Consider the following 21401-nt stretch of genomic DNA (forward strand, 5'->3'; position numbering starts at 1 on the left):
GAGTGGGAAGGGCGCCACTACAGCTCCAGCTTCAAAGTTCAACTCCAACAACAGCGGGGAACAGACATGGCTTTGCCCGGAGGGATGTCTGCTGTCGGTAGTCGTGGCGGCCAATGGTGAGTGCCTGCAGAAGCCACCAGCACATGGCAGCTTGGAGCATTGATCGAGGGCGTTAGCATGCAAGGGAGCGTCAGGGCGGGTCCCGCGATATCTGTGTGCTAACCCAACCTGACCATCAACCAAGGGACTGTGGAGGGGGGCGTGTGTCGAGGGATCTCAGAGACATCTTCAGAACGAACGGCGCAAGGTACAGAAGGTTTGGTATGTGTACAAGATTAGAATCAGACATTAAGAGGATCCGCAAGCTCCCCTGGCCCGTAAACTCAGGGCATCGTATTCTTCTGTCCAGATCGTAGCCACCCCGAATAAGCGTTGTGAGTAATGCATGCTATCCGCTCTGCAGCGAACCAAACGACCCTTGCCAAGGGAGAACGGCGCAGAGCTCATGGGGAGCGAGATCAGCCGTGCAGGCACAGGAACAGGAACCCTCAGCCTTGTCGCAACTCTCTGTCTCTCCCGTGCAAAGGCAATAGTACATCTGTAGTTTACTATTCCATACTTCACATATCCATCTCATCAGTTTCATTGCCAATATTGACCCTACTCCTCCCCTTTCCAGTCAATTGCTGAAGGGCCACCTTGTTCACCTGTCCTCCAACCTTCTTCTGCATCTTTGCGATCTCCTCCTCAGCGTCGACTGCCTCTGCCTCCGCAAAGTCCAAGACAAGCTTGCGACCAAGCAAGTGGGTGTCCCTCAACGCATTTAGTGCGTTCTCGGCTTCGCGGGGAGTGACAAAGTCGGCAAAAGCAAAACCCCGAGGGGTATAATCAGCCTTCTTGGGTAGGCGCACCGATCTAAGCTGGCCATAGGTTCCAAATAGTGACCTAATGTCCTTCTTGGTCGCCTGGAAAGGCAAGTTCTTGATGATGATCTTGGTGCGCTGTCCTGCAGCCTTCTTAGCCTTGTCTTCCCGACGTCTCTCCTCGGCTGCGTCATGGCCCTTGTGTGATGCCTTAACAGCCAGGGCATGATCGTCAAGTACATGACCATCCATGACTTTGAGTGCAGCCTGGGCTTGGCTCCTTGTACGGAACTCCACAAAACCGAATCCCATGCTAAGTGTCTGCCCTGGTTTCTTCGGGTCCATTTTAGTCTTAACTCTAGCAGAGACGAATCCGTCGAGGGACTGAAAAGCTTCAGCAAGCCGAGATGTGGAAGTCGAAAAGTTTAAATTTCGCACAAAGAGAGAGGTGGTTTCCAAATCCTCCTCCGGCTTATCACCGCGTGACAGCAAGTCATCCACACTAAGATTTTGGACCGTCGGAGCCGGACGATCTTTTAGTGACACGGCTTGATCCAGTTGGTCGCCGCCTCTGAAGATGTCACTTGGCGCTTTTTCCAAAAAGAGCACACTATCTCCAATCCGGCGATATGCCAGCTTCCCAAAAGCGGATTTGGCGTAATTGGGCTGCGAGAACTGGACAATGGCGATTGTCCCGCTCGGGGGCATCAAAACTCTCAGCACGGGCCCAGACTCCTCGAAGAGCTTACGGAGCTCGTCGATCGTCGTCCCGTAGGGAAAGTTTTTTACCAAGATGGCCGTATCACCCCGCTTCTTTGACTTGAAAGCTTCGAGGTCCACTCCATTAGCGGTAAAATATGCTTTGGTCTCTTGAATGACGCTCGTCTCCGCGATGGCCTGCTTGATGGCAGCATCGGCTGAGGTAGGGTCAAGAAGTTCTGATTTTGAAACACCAAGACGGTCGGCGACCGACGCGTTGACGGCGTCCTGGCTCATATACAACGCATTCCAGTTAAACGTAGTAGCAGCTGCCTCTTGTTTCTTCCGAATCATGTTTTGTTTCTTGAGGGGGAGTTTGGAAATTGCGAACTCATCCAGACCCGTGTCTCTCTTTGCGCTCGCAGGAATGATGTGAAGAATACGCCCCTGAAACGTCGCCCCGTCCATGGCTTGGAATGCTTCAACAGCTCCCGACGGGTCAGTAAACAACACCAGGGCGAACCCCTTGCTGGTACCTGAATTGCTGACCGGTAGATGGACCTAGTATTTCAACAGATATTAGTTTATATCCAGACTAGTAAATTCCTCAAGAAATGTAGTAAGATTGGCAAAAATTCAGTCAATCGAAGCATCTACTAAAATATTCGCTCAAGTTCTCATCAAATACCGAAGTATAAGCTGTCCCTATCTGAGCTTCATCACGTCGCCTTTGTTTTGTAAATAAATAAAAGTAAAACATCTGAAACATACCTCTTCAATGGTTCCGAACCGCTCAAATGCCTCCCGGAGATCCTCCTGGGTGGCGCTGTAGGGCAGGTTCCGGACAAAAAGTCTTGATGTTCGGCGAATCGCCTCCAGTGAGTCGTCTTTTGCCGGTTCACCCCCCGATGCCTCAATCGTGGTCTCATTCATCGCCACGTCAGCTGTAGCTGGCGGGTCAACAGAAGTGAGTTCCATAGCTTCGCCTCCCTCTGCATGATCGGTCTCAGTTGTTGATGGCCCTTGCGCAGGAGTTCGTTCCAAGTCATCGGGATCAACAAGGTCCAGCAGTCTGCTTGTTCGTGAGCGAAGCCAATCGTCATCTTCTGCGACTATTTCCTGCTGTTCCAGACCTGATTTCGCGGCTGCTTGTTGAGGCTCCACAGGTTCGTCGCCTGCAGGAGTTTCCGCCTGCACATCAGAGACCACCCTTACTTCTTTCAGCTGCGATGGCAAAGATTGAGAGACCGGCAGCTTTTCTGGTGCTTCGATCCTGCGCTGCTTCTCCCTTCGAGTGGGAATCTGCTCGTACTCATCATCGCTCTCCTCTTCAGGAACAGCAGTGGCAGCAACTGCAGCAACGCCGTCGCCGAGACCACCGCGGACACCATCATCGAGCGCGCCCTCTCTGCCTTCCTTCATTACGTGAAGGAACTCGCGTAGCTTCGGGTCCGCCGGCTGGGGCTCATCTCGCTTGCGCTTTCTCAAGCTCGAGTCTGACTCCTTTTCAGCGGGCTGCTCATTGCCCTTGATTGTTGTGGATGGAGTTGATGCAGCTTTGGAATGCCAGGCGCTCTGGCCTTTGCCTTTGGTGAGGGCGGGGTCTGAGATCTAGCATTCCATCAGTATGAGAAGTCAAGACATTTAGAGGAGTCAACTCACAGGTCGCGCAGTCTCTACGGCGATCTTGGACATGCGAATGTAAGACCTGTTGAAGTACTTGACTGCCTTTGAGGCATCTTCGGGTGTCTTGTAGCCCACATAGCCAATGCGTCGCTGGGGAATCAGCTTGACATCGGTAATCTCGCGACCTTGGGCGGAGAAGTGCTTCCGAAAGTCAGCCTCCGAGATACTGGGTGGCAAACCCTTGATGAATATCCTCGATGAAGCCATTATGATGCTGTTGTTTGTTGTTTGATATCTCCCGATCAATGGCGAATGATTTCACCGTGGGAATTGAACGCGTGAAGTCATTTTCAGAACTTGGGCTCTTTAAGAAGGGAGAGAGGAAAAAAAAGTTTCTCTACCACATTCTTATTGCCCGAGGTTGGGACCCGAGGTTGGCCCGTGCACCGGATTTTTCTAACAGTCCAACCCCACCATCAGCTTCCAAGATGCTTCTATATTCAGTTGTTTTTCTTCACGGCCCTGAGCTCAGTGATGGGAGAAATTCCAGTCAACAAGTCAAACGCCACTATAAACAGTATGACAGCACTGAAAACGGTCGAGGGTAGCTACTCACTCACGAATCTAGGTGTCTCCCTTCACGAGAGATTCTGCTCTGCTGAGCATGACGAGAGTTACTGGCCAGTATTATTCATGAAGCTGCGAAATTCTGCCATCTCAGTGTTCACTTTACTGCCAATAAACATCAACTCAAAAGCGTATATCTGTCCACAGGAGCCTCATCACAGAAGAAACCACTTCGTATTCTCAGCTCCGAGGTCACGCTTTCAAGAATGTTGGTGTGGAGGGTATGGTTTTGCCTGCAAGACTCATCTTCCACACAAGACCTGCATACTGAATGCCAAGGGGGTAATTCTGGAATCCAGTGGCTTTCTAGGCTCTCGCGATGCTTCTCTGATTTTCATGCTGCTGTATTTTTTCCGCCTTCCGTTGCTGGTGATTGTGTTGTATGGTTCATGCCGAATGCATTAGTCTGTGGACCAACAAGCCATCAGGACACCAGTACTACACAAAGCCCTCCTACAACACTCATTCATGTCTATTGCTTGCTCGAATACATGTATATCATCACTCGGTGAATTACTGATTACTAGTAGCGGATCTAAGGACAAGTTCCTCATCTCCGACATGCAAGTCAGATCGCGGGGCGTTATACGTTTGTCAGACGCCGATCATGGGCACATCTCCTCGGAGACTACAAGACAATGAGAGCCTCAAAGTTCTCGATGTCTGGGCTCATGATTCTTTGACTTGAGTTTATCTTCTTCAGTCCTCATTTCATTCATGTTCAATAAGGGATTCTCCATGCCAGGCTCATCGTTTGCAGCCATGTATTAACTGAATGCAAGGTAATAGATCAACAAAACAGCATCTTCTCCGCCTGGTTCCCTAGCAACTTGGAATTAGCTTTCAAACCAAGGAGCGGTGAGTAGACATCCAGAAATATTCTAAAGTTTATATGGCCCTTCAACTCTGAATTTGGTTTTGCGACATTCCTGCCTCCAACCTTTCAGCTACCATTGCACAGTTTGGCAAAGATTAATACTTCGAGAATCGTGAACTTGAGACGAATCCAAGAGTTTCAGCTTCAATTAAATGGTAATCGTTTAATGAGAAGTGCTTTTTATATTCTAGATCTGCCAGAGGGGTGCTGAGATGTGCATTCTTGATGTGCATTCTGGCATACTTGAGATGCACACTCCACACCAGGAGCTCTGGAATGACTTGTGAGGGAATGCGGATGCAAGCCATATTCTCCGGAGAATTCTTGTCAAAGTTTATGGAGGGCCATCTGACTTTCAGCGTGCAGGAACACTCGGAATTCATAAGTATAAGAAGACCTCACTGCTCACTCATCCGTTTTTCCAGTAGTGCTGCTCAAGGGACACTGGAAATGTATGCCAGATGCATTTCCCAGTAACTTCAACATCGTATTGAAAGACACAATGGTCCATTCTTTCAATGTATTCAACATGGACCATATGGCTGGTCAATTGGTCTTCAACACGGCAATGATACTCCGGAATTACGATCTTGGAACTCGTCGATATGTCACCGAGACCCGGACTTTTCACCAAAATAACTGCATTATTCCCGACAGACGTCAAACGTATTCGAGATACTGGACTGCGGTTTTGATCACAAGAGCTTGGGAGTCAGTCGTGGTTTGGTGAACAGGTCGTCTTGAGTCATTATGCGACGCTTCGCCCATGACCCACGAGCAAGAGTTATTACACTATCCTCCGGATGCGGCAACTACTCGACTACAACAACAACAACAACTATTCTTCTTCCGGTTGAACTTTGAAGTTTATTCACGCTTTGGACCTCGCTTCTCTACCATGACTCCGGTGTCAATCCATCATTAGAAAACTCTTCATCGCTTCTGCCACGGTCGCTGTCACATTTGGCGACCGAATGATATCGCAAGTTCCAACAAGGTTCCACGGCACGAATTCCCCTCTGAAAGAACCTAACGTTGTCCTATCACTGGAGACCATGGGGAGAAGAGGTAAGAACTGCAATCGGCGCACTGATAGTCCCTCAAGCCCAACTTCGTGGGCCATTTACTTGATGAGTTTCTGTATACGTATGACGCCACCAAAGTCTGTCACGGTCTTGGCATACTTTGATGCCTCTTTGGGCTGTGACGAGAGATGTGTGCAGGAGGCTACCTCGGACGTAGGACCTTTTGCCGTTAAGCGTTTCCACTACGGTGTGGACCTTTGAACTTATTGGAACTTTCATGATAATCACGACGGTGCTGTGAAACGCCGTGTTGACATGTTCGTGGTTTTCCTTTGTGGTTCTAAATATGCGCCTCTGTGTGCCTGGTGCCTGGCTGACATGTATGTATTCTGTCCTGAGTGTACTGTAATGGTCTACAGTCAGGGCCAGGAACTCATCCGCTCATACTGAGTACACCCTTGCGAATTTACATCACAGGGGGTGAACTCAGGATGTTTATGGAACCTATCCACCAGTCGTGTCTCGTTTTCGTTACCTACCAATAACTACCATCTCCTTAGAGCTGTGCTGTATCACCAACAAAACAGCTCAGTCGATGTGACGAGAGTCGTGATTCGCCAGGCTAGAACTCTCATTGAACTCCGTACATGATCGAACACGGTAATACTTTGTGAAATGCACCCGCGCTCATGATCTGACACACTGGGCGTCACAATTCACCAACTATGGCGTGCAGAGTCGATGGAGTATATTGCTCACTGACTGATGTCAAGGTTCATGTGAGTAAGGACCCTTGTTATTCCTTGTCCTTTCGCCTTCAAATGGCAGGGCCACGGCATCTCTAAGTTATCATGTTTGCCGGTTCAGAGTCCTTAGTATGTGTTGATCTGTAAGTGCGAAGTTTAAGCTTCATCTCTGGAATTAGTAGTAAAGAGGTTGATCAAGCAAACGCTACGTAGCGACCGAGTAAATCATGGATAGTAACACTGAATATACATACAGAGCAACGATACTGAAAGTATTGATTGTTCAATTTCATCATATGGGAAGAATAGAACAACATTGCATGGGGAAAGTACAGGGTAGGCCATATCGCCAACCTAAGGTAGACGGAGCATGTCAAAGGGTTTGGTACGGAGTACGTACTTACACAGATAGCTAAGTACACCGATGCGAGCCGCGCCGCCCCTGGCGTCGTCACAGCAAAAAGAAGTATCCAGTCCCATCCGTGCGCTCTGTTTCCAGGGCAGCTACCACGAAACCGACGCTGATGCTGACAAGGCTACAGCTTGGCCAGCAACAACCAATCACGAGCACCAACACACGACTGTGCACTTAATCCGCTCCACAGTCACCACAAGGCTTTAGCATTTGCGCGTCTCAGCAAGTCAATCAACGGCAAAACTCCAGACACATTCAATTGTAATACTAGTCGCTATTACTTTTACTTTAGCAGTCGAAAACACTGACGCCTCGTACCCTCCATACATCCCGTATGTACTTCTTGGATCCTCTACGGCTAGCATCCCGTCCCGCGTCTCTCAAGAAAGGGGGCGCACACCAAGGCGTCGTCCAGCGCCAGCCTCACGACAACAACTCAGACTAACAAGACTTCGCAGGTCGCCTTTGTTTCCTAAACCGAACACTGTCCTCAACCTAAACTTAACACAAGATGGCCGACGCTCACGTTCCCAAGGCAGAGTCTCCCGTCGCTCGGGAGAAGCTCGAGGGTAAGCAGCACCCTCTTTGGAGCTTGAGAGGCATCGTACTGATATAATGCTAGCTCAGATCAAGTCCGCCGACATGGTGAGATAACCCGACATACGTACCGATATTCCGGACGCGATCGCTGACGAGAGAGTGCCAAAGACGGAGGATATGCAACAGGAGTCTATCGAAGTTGGTATGGGAATCTATGACAGTTTTGCGCCGGCGGCAGGAAGATGAGGCTGACGTGACGATAGCCCAGGAAGCCATGGCCAAGTTCACCATTGAGAAGGTTTCCTCCTCACCAAGTACTGCGTCCCTGTAGGCACCCAAGCTGACACACTATGACAGGACATCGCACAGCACATCAAGCGCACAGTTCGTACCCGCCAAACCTGTCACAATCGATCCCGTACTTACAGAGCGTAGTTCGACGAGCGAAAGGGACCAACCTGGCACTGCATTGTTGGCCGAAATTTCGGTAGCTTCGTTACCCACGGTTCGTCAAACCCAACACGCCGATCTCCGACTCCATAGCCCCGGGCACGGCTGGCTGGCTAACACGCTACGCAGAGACCAAGCACTTTATCTACTTTTACCTTGGCCACTGCGCAATTCTACTATTCAAAACGCAATAGGCATGGGAGAAATGGCTCACCGGTGGGGGCCTTTGGAAGAGCTTGCTGTAGCGAGAGGGACGGGTGTGGTGGGACAAGAAGGCAAAGACAAAAGCAAGAGGCAGCGAGGCAACACGATCGATGGCTGCTGACTGCTGCTGTATCGTCCACCCTACCCTGCTGGATCTGCCTCTATGTACGAGACGGGCGGCCGTGGAGCTTGCGGCTGTACTAGGTTCATGATCAATAATGAGGGGCGCTCGCCCAGTTTTTCCAAATCTTTCCGTTCCTGGCCCAGCCTGATCCTGATGTTGTGAAGTTTGTTGCTGGGGTGGCTGATCAGCCATGACGGGCTGCCAAGGTGTGCCTGATGCAAGGCTGTTGGGTTTTAGTTTGAGATCGGATATTCTGACAGCCTGGTGTGTCTTGTTCCTGAGACATAACTGTCACTGCCAGACATGTCGGTCATCGTTCGATTTCTGCAAGGCTGTCACTGATGATGCTGTTGTTGGAATAGGCTCGAGTCAGAGATGTCACTGACGATAGTAATCGCCGATCATGCACGATCCCCAACATCGCGAAAATCACGGCCATCTAAGGGTCTAGTCAACCGTCCGATCAACAGCCTCGACGATCCACCTCTAACCAGTTCACGTGGTGTCGAAGAGACTCTTACCTTACTGTAGATGACAAGGCGCGGCCCCAGAGGGATTTACTTACCCGATTACCCACGGCGGGCAGTCTAAGCAGTGTAAGCGACGGCACACCCGTCAAAGGATGGCAGATTGGGGGGGACCTTTGGGATCGGGACAAAGTCAAATGCCTCGTCCGTCTTTACCGAGTCGGTCCTGAAGTCCCGCTAGCTACCACACCTCACATCAACTCTTTAAGTGACTGAAACTAGAGACATTTTCGGAACAGAGGCGGGGCTCCATATAATAGACGCCTTCTCGTTGGTGTTGGCGTTGGCGTGGGGGTGGGCGTCTATCAAGACGACGGATGAGGAGGGTACGCTTACAATTACAGTTACAGGGACAGGAACAGAACAGGAACAGGACGAGTTGATTCCCTCTTTTGGGGGGAGGAGTCAAAAGAGAGGCTTTGTGGAGTTGAGGCTAGCATGACGGGTAAGAAGTTGATGTGTCATAACCTGATATGGCCATTCTTTGTCCGTGAGAACGCCATTGAGCAAATGGAAGATCTTGGCTCATAATGAAAAGTGAAGTATCAGAAAACTCTAATAGTAGGGGTACATTATGATGTTATTACAGTCTAAGTGTAAGTGCAAGATCATCAGGCACTATAACGATGACCTCAGACATGGAGAAGTTGAGTAATTGGCTAACACGACTGGAATTGATCAACGACTCTTTGCCCGATAAGAAATTTACTCAAGATAGACTCTTGAGGCATATGGAGAGGCTTTTTCATTGGAATATAATGGTCCGGGCCGCTGCCGTTAGAATCATCCAATAGCACAGACCCTCAGCCGAAGAGAAGAAAAATACTCTCTCTAATCAACACCATCAAGTCAAAGAATGGCCAAGCCAAAGCCTAAAGTGACCGAGAACACTACGACCCACTCACTCACACTTGTTCACCCGCTGAACAGGGTTGGGTGGTACCCCTCTGAGAAGATCCTGGTCGAGAAGGGTCCATATGGAAAATCTCAAAGTTGAGAAGGAACAAGCAATTGAGAGACCATTGATAGTGTATAGTTAGTTGACTTTAATCTAGTGTCTTCTAGGTAGTGAAGAAAAGACTGGAGAGAGACTTGAGCTCTCGTTATGATGGAAATCCAACAATGATAGCTGGACCGCTGTACGTGCGGTTGAACCGGAAGATGCACCACATACAGTGCTGCACCACATGTGCATCGCATGAGGATGCATTAGGATCAAGAGGTGCAGATGGACAGTCCAACCAGGCCCGATTAGACCGAATAAGCCGAGCATATGCCGCTCGGTTGAGATGTCTGATATTGCACATACTGTGGTACCTAAAAGAGTAGATGACTGTTTATGATGACCATTGCTGGTGATCCATGACAGAACATGAGTTGTTATGGAGTATTGATGACCAACAAGGTGCATGATTCTGCTGATTTGGTATTGGTATGATCTGACGAATATCAAAGTGCCATGATAAGGTAGGATTGTGTTGTCGTATCTCCCGAAGTGACCTACCCTAGAGTGAACCCAAGGGCTCAGTCGAGTAACATCTTACTTCACTATTGCTCAACCTCAATATTGCTGTGATTGGGATATATATCCCCAGATATCTCTATGGATAACTCAATCTCTAACAGTAGTCTTTTTTATTATACAGTTTCATGACAAAACTGTTGTTCAACCTTCACTCTGACCTTCAAGTGTCACGGTTGCGAGCATATACTGGCCAACAACCATGCTCCTGTTTCGTCTCAAGCTTACCAAATTACTATTAGTTGCTAACAATACCTCCATTATGAAGCGAGTAACTATATCTTATTATCCTCAAGGTTGGAAACTTGGTATTTACGTTTGTCAGAAGAGGCTCCCAGGCACTGAAGGCAAAGCGGCTCGAGCTCACTCATCCGAAACGCCAGAAACTCATGACCTATGCGATAAAGGTATTGCTCATGACAAATAGTAATCACCGTTATTTCCAAGCACAGTAAAGCTGTAAGTCACAAAATGTTTTGCAGATTCGGGGTCCCGAGCGAGGGTTACGCATGGCGAATATTGAAACCATCAGACAGCCACTTCGGGTATTCTTACAGGTTCAGGTGCCGCCAACTTGGCTAGAAGACGATTGAAACGACAATCCAGTATCTGTTGACTTGCTGATACATACTATGGCCCTATGTCGGAAGACTGATGTCGCAGTTACATTGGCGAGGACAAGGGAGTTGGATCAACACATGGTATAACCTTTCAGTCTTCACTCCTCAGGACCTCAGCGGCCATTTGTGTATCAGAAAGATTAGCTGTGAAAGGATAAACAGAAGGAAAAGGGTATTTGAATTGATAGTCAGTTATTTCCTAGGAAGTATGTTGAGGGCGCTGAGCTGCCGCCCTTGCAATAGCCAATCTCGCAGCGCTCAACAATGCGTTTCAATGTCTCTGTGCCCTGAACAAGGACTAAATCAATGAATCAAGTTGGTCTGAATAGCCCTAGAGACTCAATCCTATACTTGGACACGGTCAATAATACTGTATGCGACAAAGCGTCATGATGAGGCAAATAAGCGCCCATGTTTGCCCAGTAAACTACATCAGCAGAAGCCATACGAGGTGACAGCAAAGGAGCCCGCGTCAGGGATATCACCCTTGTTCATCATGGATGGGAATCGAAAAGTCAGCGGGTCCAGGCAGTACCCGATTTCCACCTGAATCACTCGCCGAGAAAACTCCCCTTTTGTTTTGTTTGTTTTGTCTGCTGCAATTTTACTGAATGGCCGGCCGTTCTCAAGGGTGAGGCATCGACACAGTCCCTGTTACAGATGCCATTCCCTCTAATATCGGTAGTTATTAGTATCAACGAAATTTCTAAAACGTAAACCAAACACCAAACAAACATCAGACTCAGGATGGTCACGAGTCAAGAGGCCAGGCGGCAAAATCTGAGACATTCCAGGTTCTTTTTGTAGGATCACTGGCTTAGCAGATGCAGATGCAGATGCAGATACGGGTACAGGGTGGGAGATGTCAGCGCAGCCTCAAAAAGACACGAACAGCCGTGGCGCATGCATGGCCCACTCTGTACTTCGTTATGGCAGAATATTCCTGCATCTTTCAATGTGTTGCATTCGTTCAATTGAATCGACAGACTTGCAGACCTACCTCGTAGCACAATAACATCATCTTACGACCATCCACTATGTAGCGGTCTGCAGCGAAACCTCGGATCACCAGGCCCATCATCCGGGTCATTAACAGATTCTCAGGACATCCGGACACCATAGACTGGTTCGACGTGGGATGTCCCGAGAGACCAGGTGAGGCGAGGCGAGACGGAGAGAGGAGCCTTGATGGAGTCTGGAGCCATCTGCCAGCGTGACCATTTCCATAGCGCTAGACGGGCCTCCAGCACATTCACAGTAAGGTCTTTTTAACGGTGAGAACCGGAAAAGAGCCAGTGGTCTTTGTACAGTGAATGCTTGCTGTGGCTGTCGGTCTGTTGAATAGGCTGGCGGATAAAGTGACGAGACAGAAGAGTTTCACCAATTGAGAACCCTTTCAATCACCAAATTTAGATCGCCAAGCGCGATAACAAGCCACTGACATTTGTACGTGTTGTAATGGCTCAGCAGAAGTGCGAGATATGCAAATACCTACAGCTAGATACCACAGACTGTGATGTCAGCGATCATGCTTCGCCGAGCTCCTCCCACTCTTGTGCAACTGTACCTCGAATGAGGCGCGTCACCAAAGGGTACATGACCTTTTTCAACTCTTCTCTTGGACCGAAAGGAAGACAAATCCTTGTTGCACAGCACAACAGTGGCGCCCCCATGTTGAACAAGGGTCTTCCGCTTAGTTCCCCCGGCGGACTGATCCTGGTCAGACACAGCTAGGCACACGTTCTCAAGCTGTTACTGGGCTGTACTGTAATACCAGTAATATTCGTGGAGTCGAAATAATTGCAACGCAGAGATGTTGCGTTGCTGCTTAGGTTGGCGGGCATCTAGATTCAGAATTGCATTTTGTGTGACGAACAAGTGTCTTATTAGCTCAGATCGGTACACACTCGTTACAAGAAAAGTCGAGTTCAGGTTGAAAGATTAGAGGGGTTCGCTAATAACTAACCGTTGAAAGTCAAAAAATCATTAAAAAAAATTCTACCGTTATGATTAAGGGAAAGCTTAAATAAATCTACCGAGCGTGGGAGACAGGTCTGAGTGGTAGAGCTTTACGACAAGCTCAAACCACTGGAGACAGCATCTGAGATGATGATTGCTTGACAAACACTCTGTAAGTCGCTCGGAAGAGAAAAACCAAAGACGCGCCTATTCTGTCTCGAGAATCAATAGTCTTCAGACACAAGAGGAGAATTATCGGCGTGGTGGAGTTGATAAAAACCACCAGTGTTGCGGGGGCGGGGCATTTGGTGTTGTTGAGGCTTTCTTTTTGATGGAGATGTGCATATGTACTGTGTTCGATCATGCAGTGTCATCCGCAACCGGATTATGTCGGAGACTTGTAGTGTGTGAGTGCGTTCTTTTTTCTTCTGTTGCTTCGTTCGTCTGTCTCTCGATGGTGGTGGTTCGGCTATAGAGTCCGGCTTCTTCGGTGGCTGTGGCTAATAAATCCTGCTTTCCGCTCTTCAAAATGCTTCTTCCCCGCATTGCGGAGCGGAGGAGCGGGTGTTCCCTTCTTATGATGCCCATCTCCGGTTAGCAGCGGTTCCGAATACTGGGACGAGATCAATATGATGTTTTGAGAGAGTGTCAAAGGCTTCATCATGTAGAGATATATTGGTTGACGACAGTTTGGTGCTTGGATAGGTAGCTTCTGCATTTAGCTACCGGGTAGTCGAGTTTGACCCGAACGGCCGCAGAGAGGTGACATGAGCGGGCAATACTTTATTTTGCCTGTCAATATATCTGGGTTCAATCAAGACCACTGAAATATCCCATAATAATATTCGGAAACCAATTTCCAAAGGTCTATGCTCATGTCGCTCTTTGTCATGCAAATCATATTCGTATTATTGTAGGTCTCAGGCCACTTCACGAGCCCTGCATAATCTGTGCATTTACAAATTACTGTGCTCTCTTCATTCATGTCTTGAAGACTTGAAGAACTCTGGACCCTGATCCACCAGGATGCGATGATCGGCAATCATGTCCAGCTGCCACCAGACCAATTCATCTGCAAGGTCCCGACCACGCCAGCCAAAGGAGGGTCGCAGTAGATGATTTGCGTGGAGGGTTTTTTCTTGGTCAAATTTGCACAGCCTTGGAATGAGCCTCGAATAAATCGTCCTCAAGCTTTTCGAGCCCATTACGATTAGTTCCAAGAACAATCGTATTAATTCCAAGGGTTTCAGAGTCAAAACGTCAGCCTGTGACACTGATGGGCAGAAAATAGAACGCCTTAGCCTCTTCTACGATGGAAACGGACAGCCCGACATGTATTCTGTAAGCCACATACGACCGTAGACTCACCGGGGTTCAGTCTTCCATGCATGCAGATGGATCCCTGATTGACTCTTCATCAGCTCAGAGCCCAAATCAAATAAAAGGTTCATCAGACAAGAACGGTACCTGGAACATACCCTTCCGCATATCCCCCAATCAGCCTCTTTACACACTCGACACAAACAGAAATGATGGTGGCCGGATGCTGAGCTGTTTTTGAGCTGACCACAGATCACGGGGATGCCGCCGAGACGGGCATACTCTCCAAGACATGACGCATTGGCATCTCTGCTTCTGTCTGGTCAGCAGTGTAGTACGAACAATAGCAACCTTTCGTATCGAGAAGCATAATAGACGACTTAGATCAATGCCTGGATCATCGTAATAAAAGACCAGAACCAGAAGCAGGGTGCTAGAGGCCTTCAAGCCTCAGAACAGACCGTGAAAATCCCATCGCGGAAGCCATTCGGCACATGTCCAATCATCAGACCCCCCAAGTCCTCGGTCGCCATGTGGCAGCGTCACTGTGCTGCACCTCACATCACTCCCTGTCTGCCACTGGCTGGCTGAAGACATCGGGTTTAGCCTCACATCGCTCGATTGGAAAAAGCAGGGTTCCAGACACCCGCCTCTTGTTACTCAAGTCCCCTTCTTTCGCTTCCATAAGCAATAAGGCAGGTATCCAGATAACGAAGTCTGAAAGAATCGTCGAGATTGCTTCTCTGCTTAACAATCCACTTGCTCAATCTTTCGAGTCACTGGAAATAGAGTCACAGATCCACTGTGAATAGTCAGTAGGGCCAAAACGGTCATGGATCCGTTGCCGGCTCGCTGGAAGCGCGGTGACAGGGGTTATGGGTATGGGGGTTTGAGCTCAAGCTATTGTTATTGCAGGCATAGCAAGGCAGATGAGATTGGGGCCAAGTTCATTTATTAAAGATCCATTTCAAGGGAGAGATGATAGGTAACAAAGGGGTAAGAAAGAAATTCAAGCCTCAGCAAGGCTTGAATGGCTGAAATTCATGGCGATGGCCTTTTGAAGCTGCACAATTGTTTCAGCAAGTTTTGTTCCAGCCCTCCGAAATCTGACTGCCCGGCCAGCCGTTTCTGGAATGAGGCCTAAACAGATCAGATGGGATGCATCCATCCCATCCACGGCTCGGCCACGACTGCGACTACGACTACGACCACGGCCACAACCAGAATACCCCCGGCCGGATGACAGATCCGCCGTGAAGTCCCATACCGAGCCCTTGATGTCTCGCCATGGGTCGTCCAGACTTCAGAATGGGTCGTTCGTTCGCTAGGCTCGTAGCTCAACCTGCCCGCTGGATCCAGCCCGTCGAGTCCCGTTTCTTTGGGCTGACGACCTGACAACCAATTGGGGAGAACAAACGATATGCGACAATCTGAAGAGCACTATTGCCTCGCCTCTCGTCCTTTATCTCATCTCGCCGGCTTCACGATATAAAAGAATCCTTTCTCCCATGATCAAATACCTCAAAGAGAGACAAAGATCTTCCAGAGGCCGGCAAACGGGACGGGAGGAACCCTTTGGCTTTTCGCTTTTCTGGGACGAGTTTACTCGACTAGCACAACGCCTTGCATGCATCCACCACCTCACTCGGTCGCTGTGGGCCTCGTCGTGGTACTTGATCCGCCCTTCGTGGTTAATGTCGTCATCAAGTACTCGACCGTGATCAGAAGCTGTTCTAGGGCAGCTTGTAGGGCTCTACAGTGGCTCAAAGCTCATGGACAGTACTTTGTTTCTACCCCTGAAGGGACCTTGACCGGTTGACTCTTCCACATGCACCATCAGGCGCACCATCAGGCACGCCACCGCAGCCACGGCCCCAGTGGACGCTAGCGAAGCTGAAGATATTTGTGTACAGGAAAGGAACATTTGGTCCAGTAAATGATTTTGAGTTTGTTGCTGTTGGAGATAGAGTTGCAGTGCTTCTGGGCTCTGAGAGGCCACTGGGACACAGCCCTCCTGACGGTTTCCCATCACTGAGACCACTGTAGAGCCTTGAGTAATGGCTAAGTACTCTCACCCCGGACGAATTTTCGTAGCGTACCGTGCGGGTATCTTGGCCATCGGCCAAAGACAGCATCTCCCTGCTGGAGTAATGGTGCTGTCAATCGGTGTTTTGCGCTGTCGGACCCCAAGTTTGGTACTGTGCTGCGCTGTGTTGTTCGCTGTGCTGTGCTGTACTATCCACCCCGGTCAACTTCCCTGTTTGGCCGCACCCACTCCCGCCCGTCAGGTAAGGTCAAGGTCAGACGTGCTTGCTTGCTTGCTTGCTGGTCTGCTGGCTGGTGAGGTAGCAGAGAGACAGACGCGGGTACCTCCCCCCAGTTCCTTCCGCACGCAGTACCTTGGTACACCCTCGTCTCCCGTCCTTGACTTGGGCTCGCCGCTGCCGCTCTCATTCCCTCATCATCTCCGCCCTCCAACAACTTTCTCCCTCAACCTGTTTTTTGCTTCTCAACGAGAGTTGCAAATTACAAAGGGCGTTGGAGACTCTTTGTGTGCTTTGAGGTGTTAGGATCTTTGCACTGCCTGTCAGTGACAAAAGCATCTGGCGCTCCCCTTTGTCCTCCTGAATCGGAGAACGGCCCCCATGTGCCTAGCCTCTCACGCCCATCTCATCAAAACAGCGGCCTCTCTCCCAGCTCACATTGTTGGATGACAATGTGACAACGATCCTCACGATTTCTTTTTTAACTATTGCACATTAACGAATCCTTACTTCCTCAGTTACGATTCTCCGACTTCTTCTCTTTATCTTCAGCCTGCGAAACCGAACGATCCAACGTCACGCTTCCGCCTAGCTTCTGCATTGATCGACACAAACATTCAACTCCGCGACATTTCCCACCCCACGGCCTACAGAGGCTCGTGATGTCCTCCAGTATGAACTCGCTCAAGGTTCCCGAAAGCGGGCTGCAGCTGGAGGGCTCGACTGGCAAGGATGCCAGTCTACCTCCCCAGGCCTTTGCAGTCACCCTATGTGACAATGTTATCGAGGACATGATCAAATGCGTCCAGAACGGAGATGGAATTCAACTTTCCCTTGGAGCCAACCCTGTGAGTTCAGAGCCTCTTGCCACAACGGATCCAAGGTTGGACATTTGGCTTCTGTTTTCGAATGCTAATGTGCCCGTGCCAGACCTTGCTCTTTGGGACCAAATCCCACACCATTGAGCCGCCCTCCGATTCGAACCCATATGATCTTTACCTCACACGACCTTTCGAATCGACACGAACTGCTGAAAAGATATCATACACTGGCTCTCTGTTTGAAAAGCCACCAGGCGCTGCTTCGAAGAAATTGAAGACTGGCAAGGCCGACAACACCACTGACGGCAAGGCCGCAAAGTCTAGCAAGAGCGCCCAATCAGGGCGAGATTCTGACATCGAGGCTCTTCAAAATGGACTTGCGGCTCACGCTGCTTCTCGGGAGAAGTCGGTCTCACTTGCATATAGTTTTGGGATGATCATACTGACATGTTTTGAAGGACTCGCGTGGTCGACAGATTACCAGCGAAGAAGGCAGCTATCAAGAGCAAAAGCAAATTCCTCGACTCAACTCCACGATCGATCCCCCAATCACCAGGCCAAGTTTCGCTCGGCTCACTTACACCCAACCCTACGACATCACAGCCCCTTGACCGAGCCAAGGGAGACCGAGCCATGCTGGTGCATGAGCTCGCTGTGCAGGATCGCTCATTTGATTACTTGGCCAAGAGGTGGGAAGGCAAGGTGGAAGACATGGAGCCGACGCTTCGAAAAGTTGCTGATGATCTCGACGATAACAACAAATGGTCATTGAAGAAGAAGTCCTGGAGAGACCTCGATGTTTGGAATTATGATTATGATACCCAAGAAGTACGACAGAAGGCGATTGACAACGCTGTTCGCCAATATGACAAGCAGAGAGTCACCATCTCAGAGCCAGAGTGGGACAGACTACTACCCAAGGAGGAGCGAGGAACCGGCAAGAGTCTTAGCCGAGTGCAGGCTAAGATCACGAAGACTGTCAGCACGCCGTCAATTAATGTTGAAATGGCGGATGGAGGCACAACGCCTCGCGATAGTGGGGATTCTCAGGACGCCAACCGGCCAAGGGCTGCAGCAGAGGCTATGTCAAGGTCCACCTCGAACCCTCTCTCTACCAAGCCCAAGAAACCCACAGCACAGGAGGCCCAGGTCAAGCGTCTTCTGGGCAAATCCAAGGCCAAGACGACTGCATCAGCTGCATCCTCCAAGCCGACATCCAAGGTCTCTTCTGCTAAAGCATCTCCCACCAAGGCACGGCCCACCGCTGCGCCCAAGGCAAATGGGGGAAGAGTTCTATCGCAGGCCATTATTTCTAACTCGGACACCTCAGAAGATGATGCTGCTCCTATTGTCAAACCTAAGCCAAAGGCTGTGCCTAAACCTGCACCTAAGATGAGAGACACGGTCGTCGCCAAACCTCGACCTGTGGTAAGGGAGCCAATGAAGCAGCAGATTACGGCCAAGCGACCTCGCGAGGATGACGACTCGAGCTCGAGCTCTGGAACACCACTGTCGAAACGCATCAAGCCCAAGCAGCCTCTTCCTGCCCCCCGACTTAAGCATCGGCCATCGGACGCAAGCCAGAACTCTCGCGGAACGATAACCTCAACCTCGATAAAGAGCAAGAATACGTCCCCAACGAAGTCTTCTCCCCTGGCATCATCGCCACCCACCAATGCCTCGGATCTGGAGAATGAAGCACCCGCTGCCTCGATTGTTGCGAAGAAGCGCAAGGTCGAAGGCTTCAGCAAGGGTGGTGTCATCAAGCGACCTGCAGCATCAAGGTTTTCCGATGATCTTGTGCAGAAGGCACAGGCGTTCAAGCTATTTTATCAAAAGTATGAGACGCTGCACCATGAGATTTCAGCGTTGGACAACCCTTCAAGCAGGAAGCTGGGCCATCTGATGGAGATGAGAGATAGACTGAAAACGATGAAGATGGAGATTTACAGTGAATGTCCCCCAGAGAGGAACTAAAAGGCGGCAATAATACGACGGAATAAGGACAAGATAGGGTGTGGGGATTTGATTTCAACGGCGTACAGCATCACGACCGGATAACTTTACAGTTAGTTGCATTTTGCATTGGGAAAACAGGATCTGCATGAACGAGCCACCTGTCGGACAGGGATGGAGCTCTCTTTGATATTTGCATCGTTTTTCTTTTTCTTTTTTCTTCTTTTTTTTTTGATACCACATGAGAAGACAAGATAGGCCAAACGCGGCCAGAGACAAAGCCAAGCCAAGGCAGGCAGTTAGATTAGGTAAAGCAAAAGCCAAGCAAAAGCCAAGCAATACAATACAATACAATACAATACAGGAAATGTTGAAAATGAAATCATGAGAGTCATATACGCTACATTGAGTGACAAAAGAGACCTGGTGTTTGATTGAGAGCCTGGCTCAGTAGCGAGTAAGACCAGTCAATAGTGACAACGATGGTATGGTAAATGGGAAGATGAAGTGGTACTATGACGTGAGGCGCATGTGATGGGGATGCGTGATTTACCTTCGGGTTTACCAGATTGGGTCCCCAGGCTTGATATGGATGCTGCTGAGAGGGTTGGTTGCATTGGTTGGTCTTTTGAGTTTTGAGTTTGGTGGGGGCCGTACATTGTGTGTGAGCTGGTCCAGGACCCTCCGAATAAAGAGGGATTAGCAAGTAGCGGCTGATCATGGATGTCTAGTTCAGAATGGGGCTGTAGAAAACATAGGCATGTCAAAGGCAAAGACTTTCTGTGTAGGTAGTTTTTGTAGCACGTTGCTTTATTAGTCTTTGTGCCGTTTATGCGACTGGCCGTTCAAAAGCGAGTTTGGGTGAACGTTGTAGAGATACCTAGACAATGAACTCTATAGACTAGTATGCGACAACGCAGCTTAAAGGCATTGAATGAAGAAGGGCAGAATTCACCAAGGTATCTATGTCCTACAGGCAAACTTGTCTTGAAGATGTATAAATATCCGCTCAGAAGTGAGCACCTTGATTTGAGCTTTCTCATCAACTTCGGTCTCAATCTCAGTCTCAGTCTCAATCAAAGCGACAGCCATCACCCACAATGACATCCAGACGCTCCCAGTTCCTCAAAGAGGCCCCCCCTGGAGGTTACTTCCCAGAACCAACATATGTTTACACTGTCCACCCTCCTCAGACTCAAGATCCGTTCCGAAACGTGCCTGCTCGTATGGCTGAAGACTACAGCCAAATGTATCCTCCCTCTTCAGCTGCAACAAACATCTTCGTTCCTGGCTGCTGCCGTTCCCGTCGCCGTGCATCGCGATACTCAAAGACCTACGAAAGCGAAGGTTCAACCAAAAGCTATGCTTCCTACGAAGATGTTCAGCCTGCCCAGCCTGTGGATCGCCTCCCACCACGCATCGCTCTTAAGCAACTATCTGATTTTCTTCACGAAGCTGGTGTCTTCTACAACACGCAGCTTATGGACTTTGCACGCGAGCACCAACGTCAAGGCCATGACACCTCCAATGAAGCTCTTCGACAGTGGCTCTGGAACGACTGGATTCGATCTCGCGACAACCCTTCCCGTGAGAACTTTACATCTACCAAGACGAGCATCACACTCTTGCTTCGTCAGGTTGAGAGCGCCATCGCGACACCTTGGCTAGAGAACGCAGACCTAAACGTCAGATTCGACTTTAGCTACAAGGCTCTCAAGAGTTCTTGTGATGAGATTGTCAGATTGTCAGGCAAGGTCATGAGCGATTGGCAAACTTGCCGATTTCTGGCTGTCGAGCTCAAGAATGCCCGTGTTTATGCCGACCCGGAGGGACCTGTTCTGAGACATTTGTTTGTGGGGTGGGAGAAGGGCGAACCTTGGTGATCCTAACAGAGAGGTCGTTCAAGTCGCTAGATTTGTTTCTTTTTTGTCTCCTTTTGCTATGTTCCTTTGTGTTTCCTTGGAGTTTACCATGTTGCTAGGATGAGATGCATGTTACTCTGTACAGATACCTTAGATATTGCTAGGGCGACCAATCGGGAAGACGGTGGAGTTTGAGGTTCATAGCTCCCTTTCCCCTGGTCAATCAGCCACGTGGGCCATGCCGATCACTCATTCGAGAATGTCTGTGGCGGTGCAATACTTGCATGATGTGGCTTTAACGTCAACGTTGATACATAGGTACTCACGAGTTATGATAGGAAGATAGACTTGACC

The 21401-nt window shown here is 49.4% G+C and overlaps 4 protein-coding genes across 4 annotated transcripts; 3 read left to right on the forward strand and 1 right to left on the reverse strand.

The window, feature by feature from the left end:
• Positions 1 to 620: 620 nt before the first annotated feature.
• Positions 621 to 3455, reverse strand: FTJAE_13116 (multiple RNA-binding domain protein; the record flags this gene model as incomplete). Its single annotated transcript, XM_037346226.1, has 3 exons — positions 621 to 2123; positions 2334 to 3173; positions 3225 to 3455. The coding sequence occupies 3 exons, from the start codon at positions 3453 to 3455 to the stop codon at positions 621 to 623; spliced, it is 2574 nt and encodes an 857-aa protein (XP_037199844.1).
• Positions 3456 to 7389: 3934 nt separating this feature from the next.
• FTJAE_13117 (dynein light chain LC8-type) lies at positions 7390 to 8062 on the forward strand (the record flags this gene model as incomplete). Its single annotated transcript, XM_037346227.1, has 5 exons — positions 7390 to 7447; positions 7640 to 7716; positions 7776 to 7802; positions 7854 to 7923; positions 7998 to 8062. 5 exons carry the CDS (start codon positions 7390 to 7392, stop codon positions 8060 to 8062), a joined length of 297 nt encoding a protein of 98 aa, XP_037199845.1.
• Positions 8063 to 17082: 9020 nt separating this feature from the next.
• FTJAE_13118 (uncharacterized protein) lies at positions 17083 to 19206 on the forward strand (the record flags this gene model as incomplete). The annotated part of the gene is made up of 3 exons (XM_037346228.1): positions 17083 to 17256; positions 17339 to 17634; positions 17688 to 19206. 3 exons carry the CDS (start codon positions 17083 to 17085, stop codon positions 19204 to 19206), a joined length of 1989 nt encoding a protein of 662 aa, XP_037199846.1.
• A 1079-nt stretch (positions 19207 to 20285) lies between these two features.
• FTJAE_13119 (uncharacterized protein) lies at positions 20286 to 21068 on the forward strand (the record flags this gene model as incomplete). The annotated part of the gene is made up of 1 exon (XM_037346229.1): positions 20286 to 21068. The coding sequence occupies one exon, from the start codon at positions 20286 to 20288 to the stop codon at positions 21066 to 21068; it is 783 nt and encodes a 260-aa protein (XP_037199847.1).
• Positions 21069 to 21401: the final 333 nt, after the last annotated feature.

The sequence above is a fragment of the Fusarium tjaetaba genome (genome assembly GCF_013396195.1).
Source record: "Fusarium tjaetaba strain NRRL 66243 chromosome Unknown NRRL66243_c0000388, whole genome shotgun sequence".
NCBI classification, from domain to species: domain Eukaryota; kingdom Fungi; phylum Ascomycota; class Sordariomycetes; order Hypocreales; family Nectriaceae; genus Fusarium; species Fusarium tjaetaba.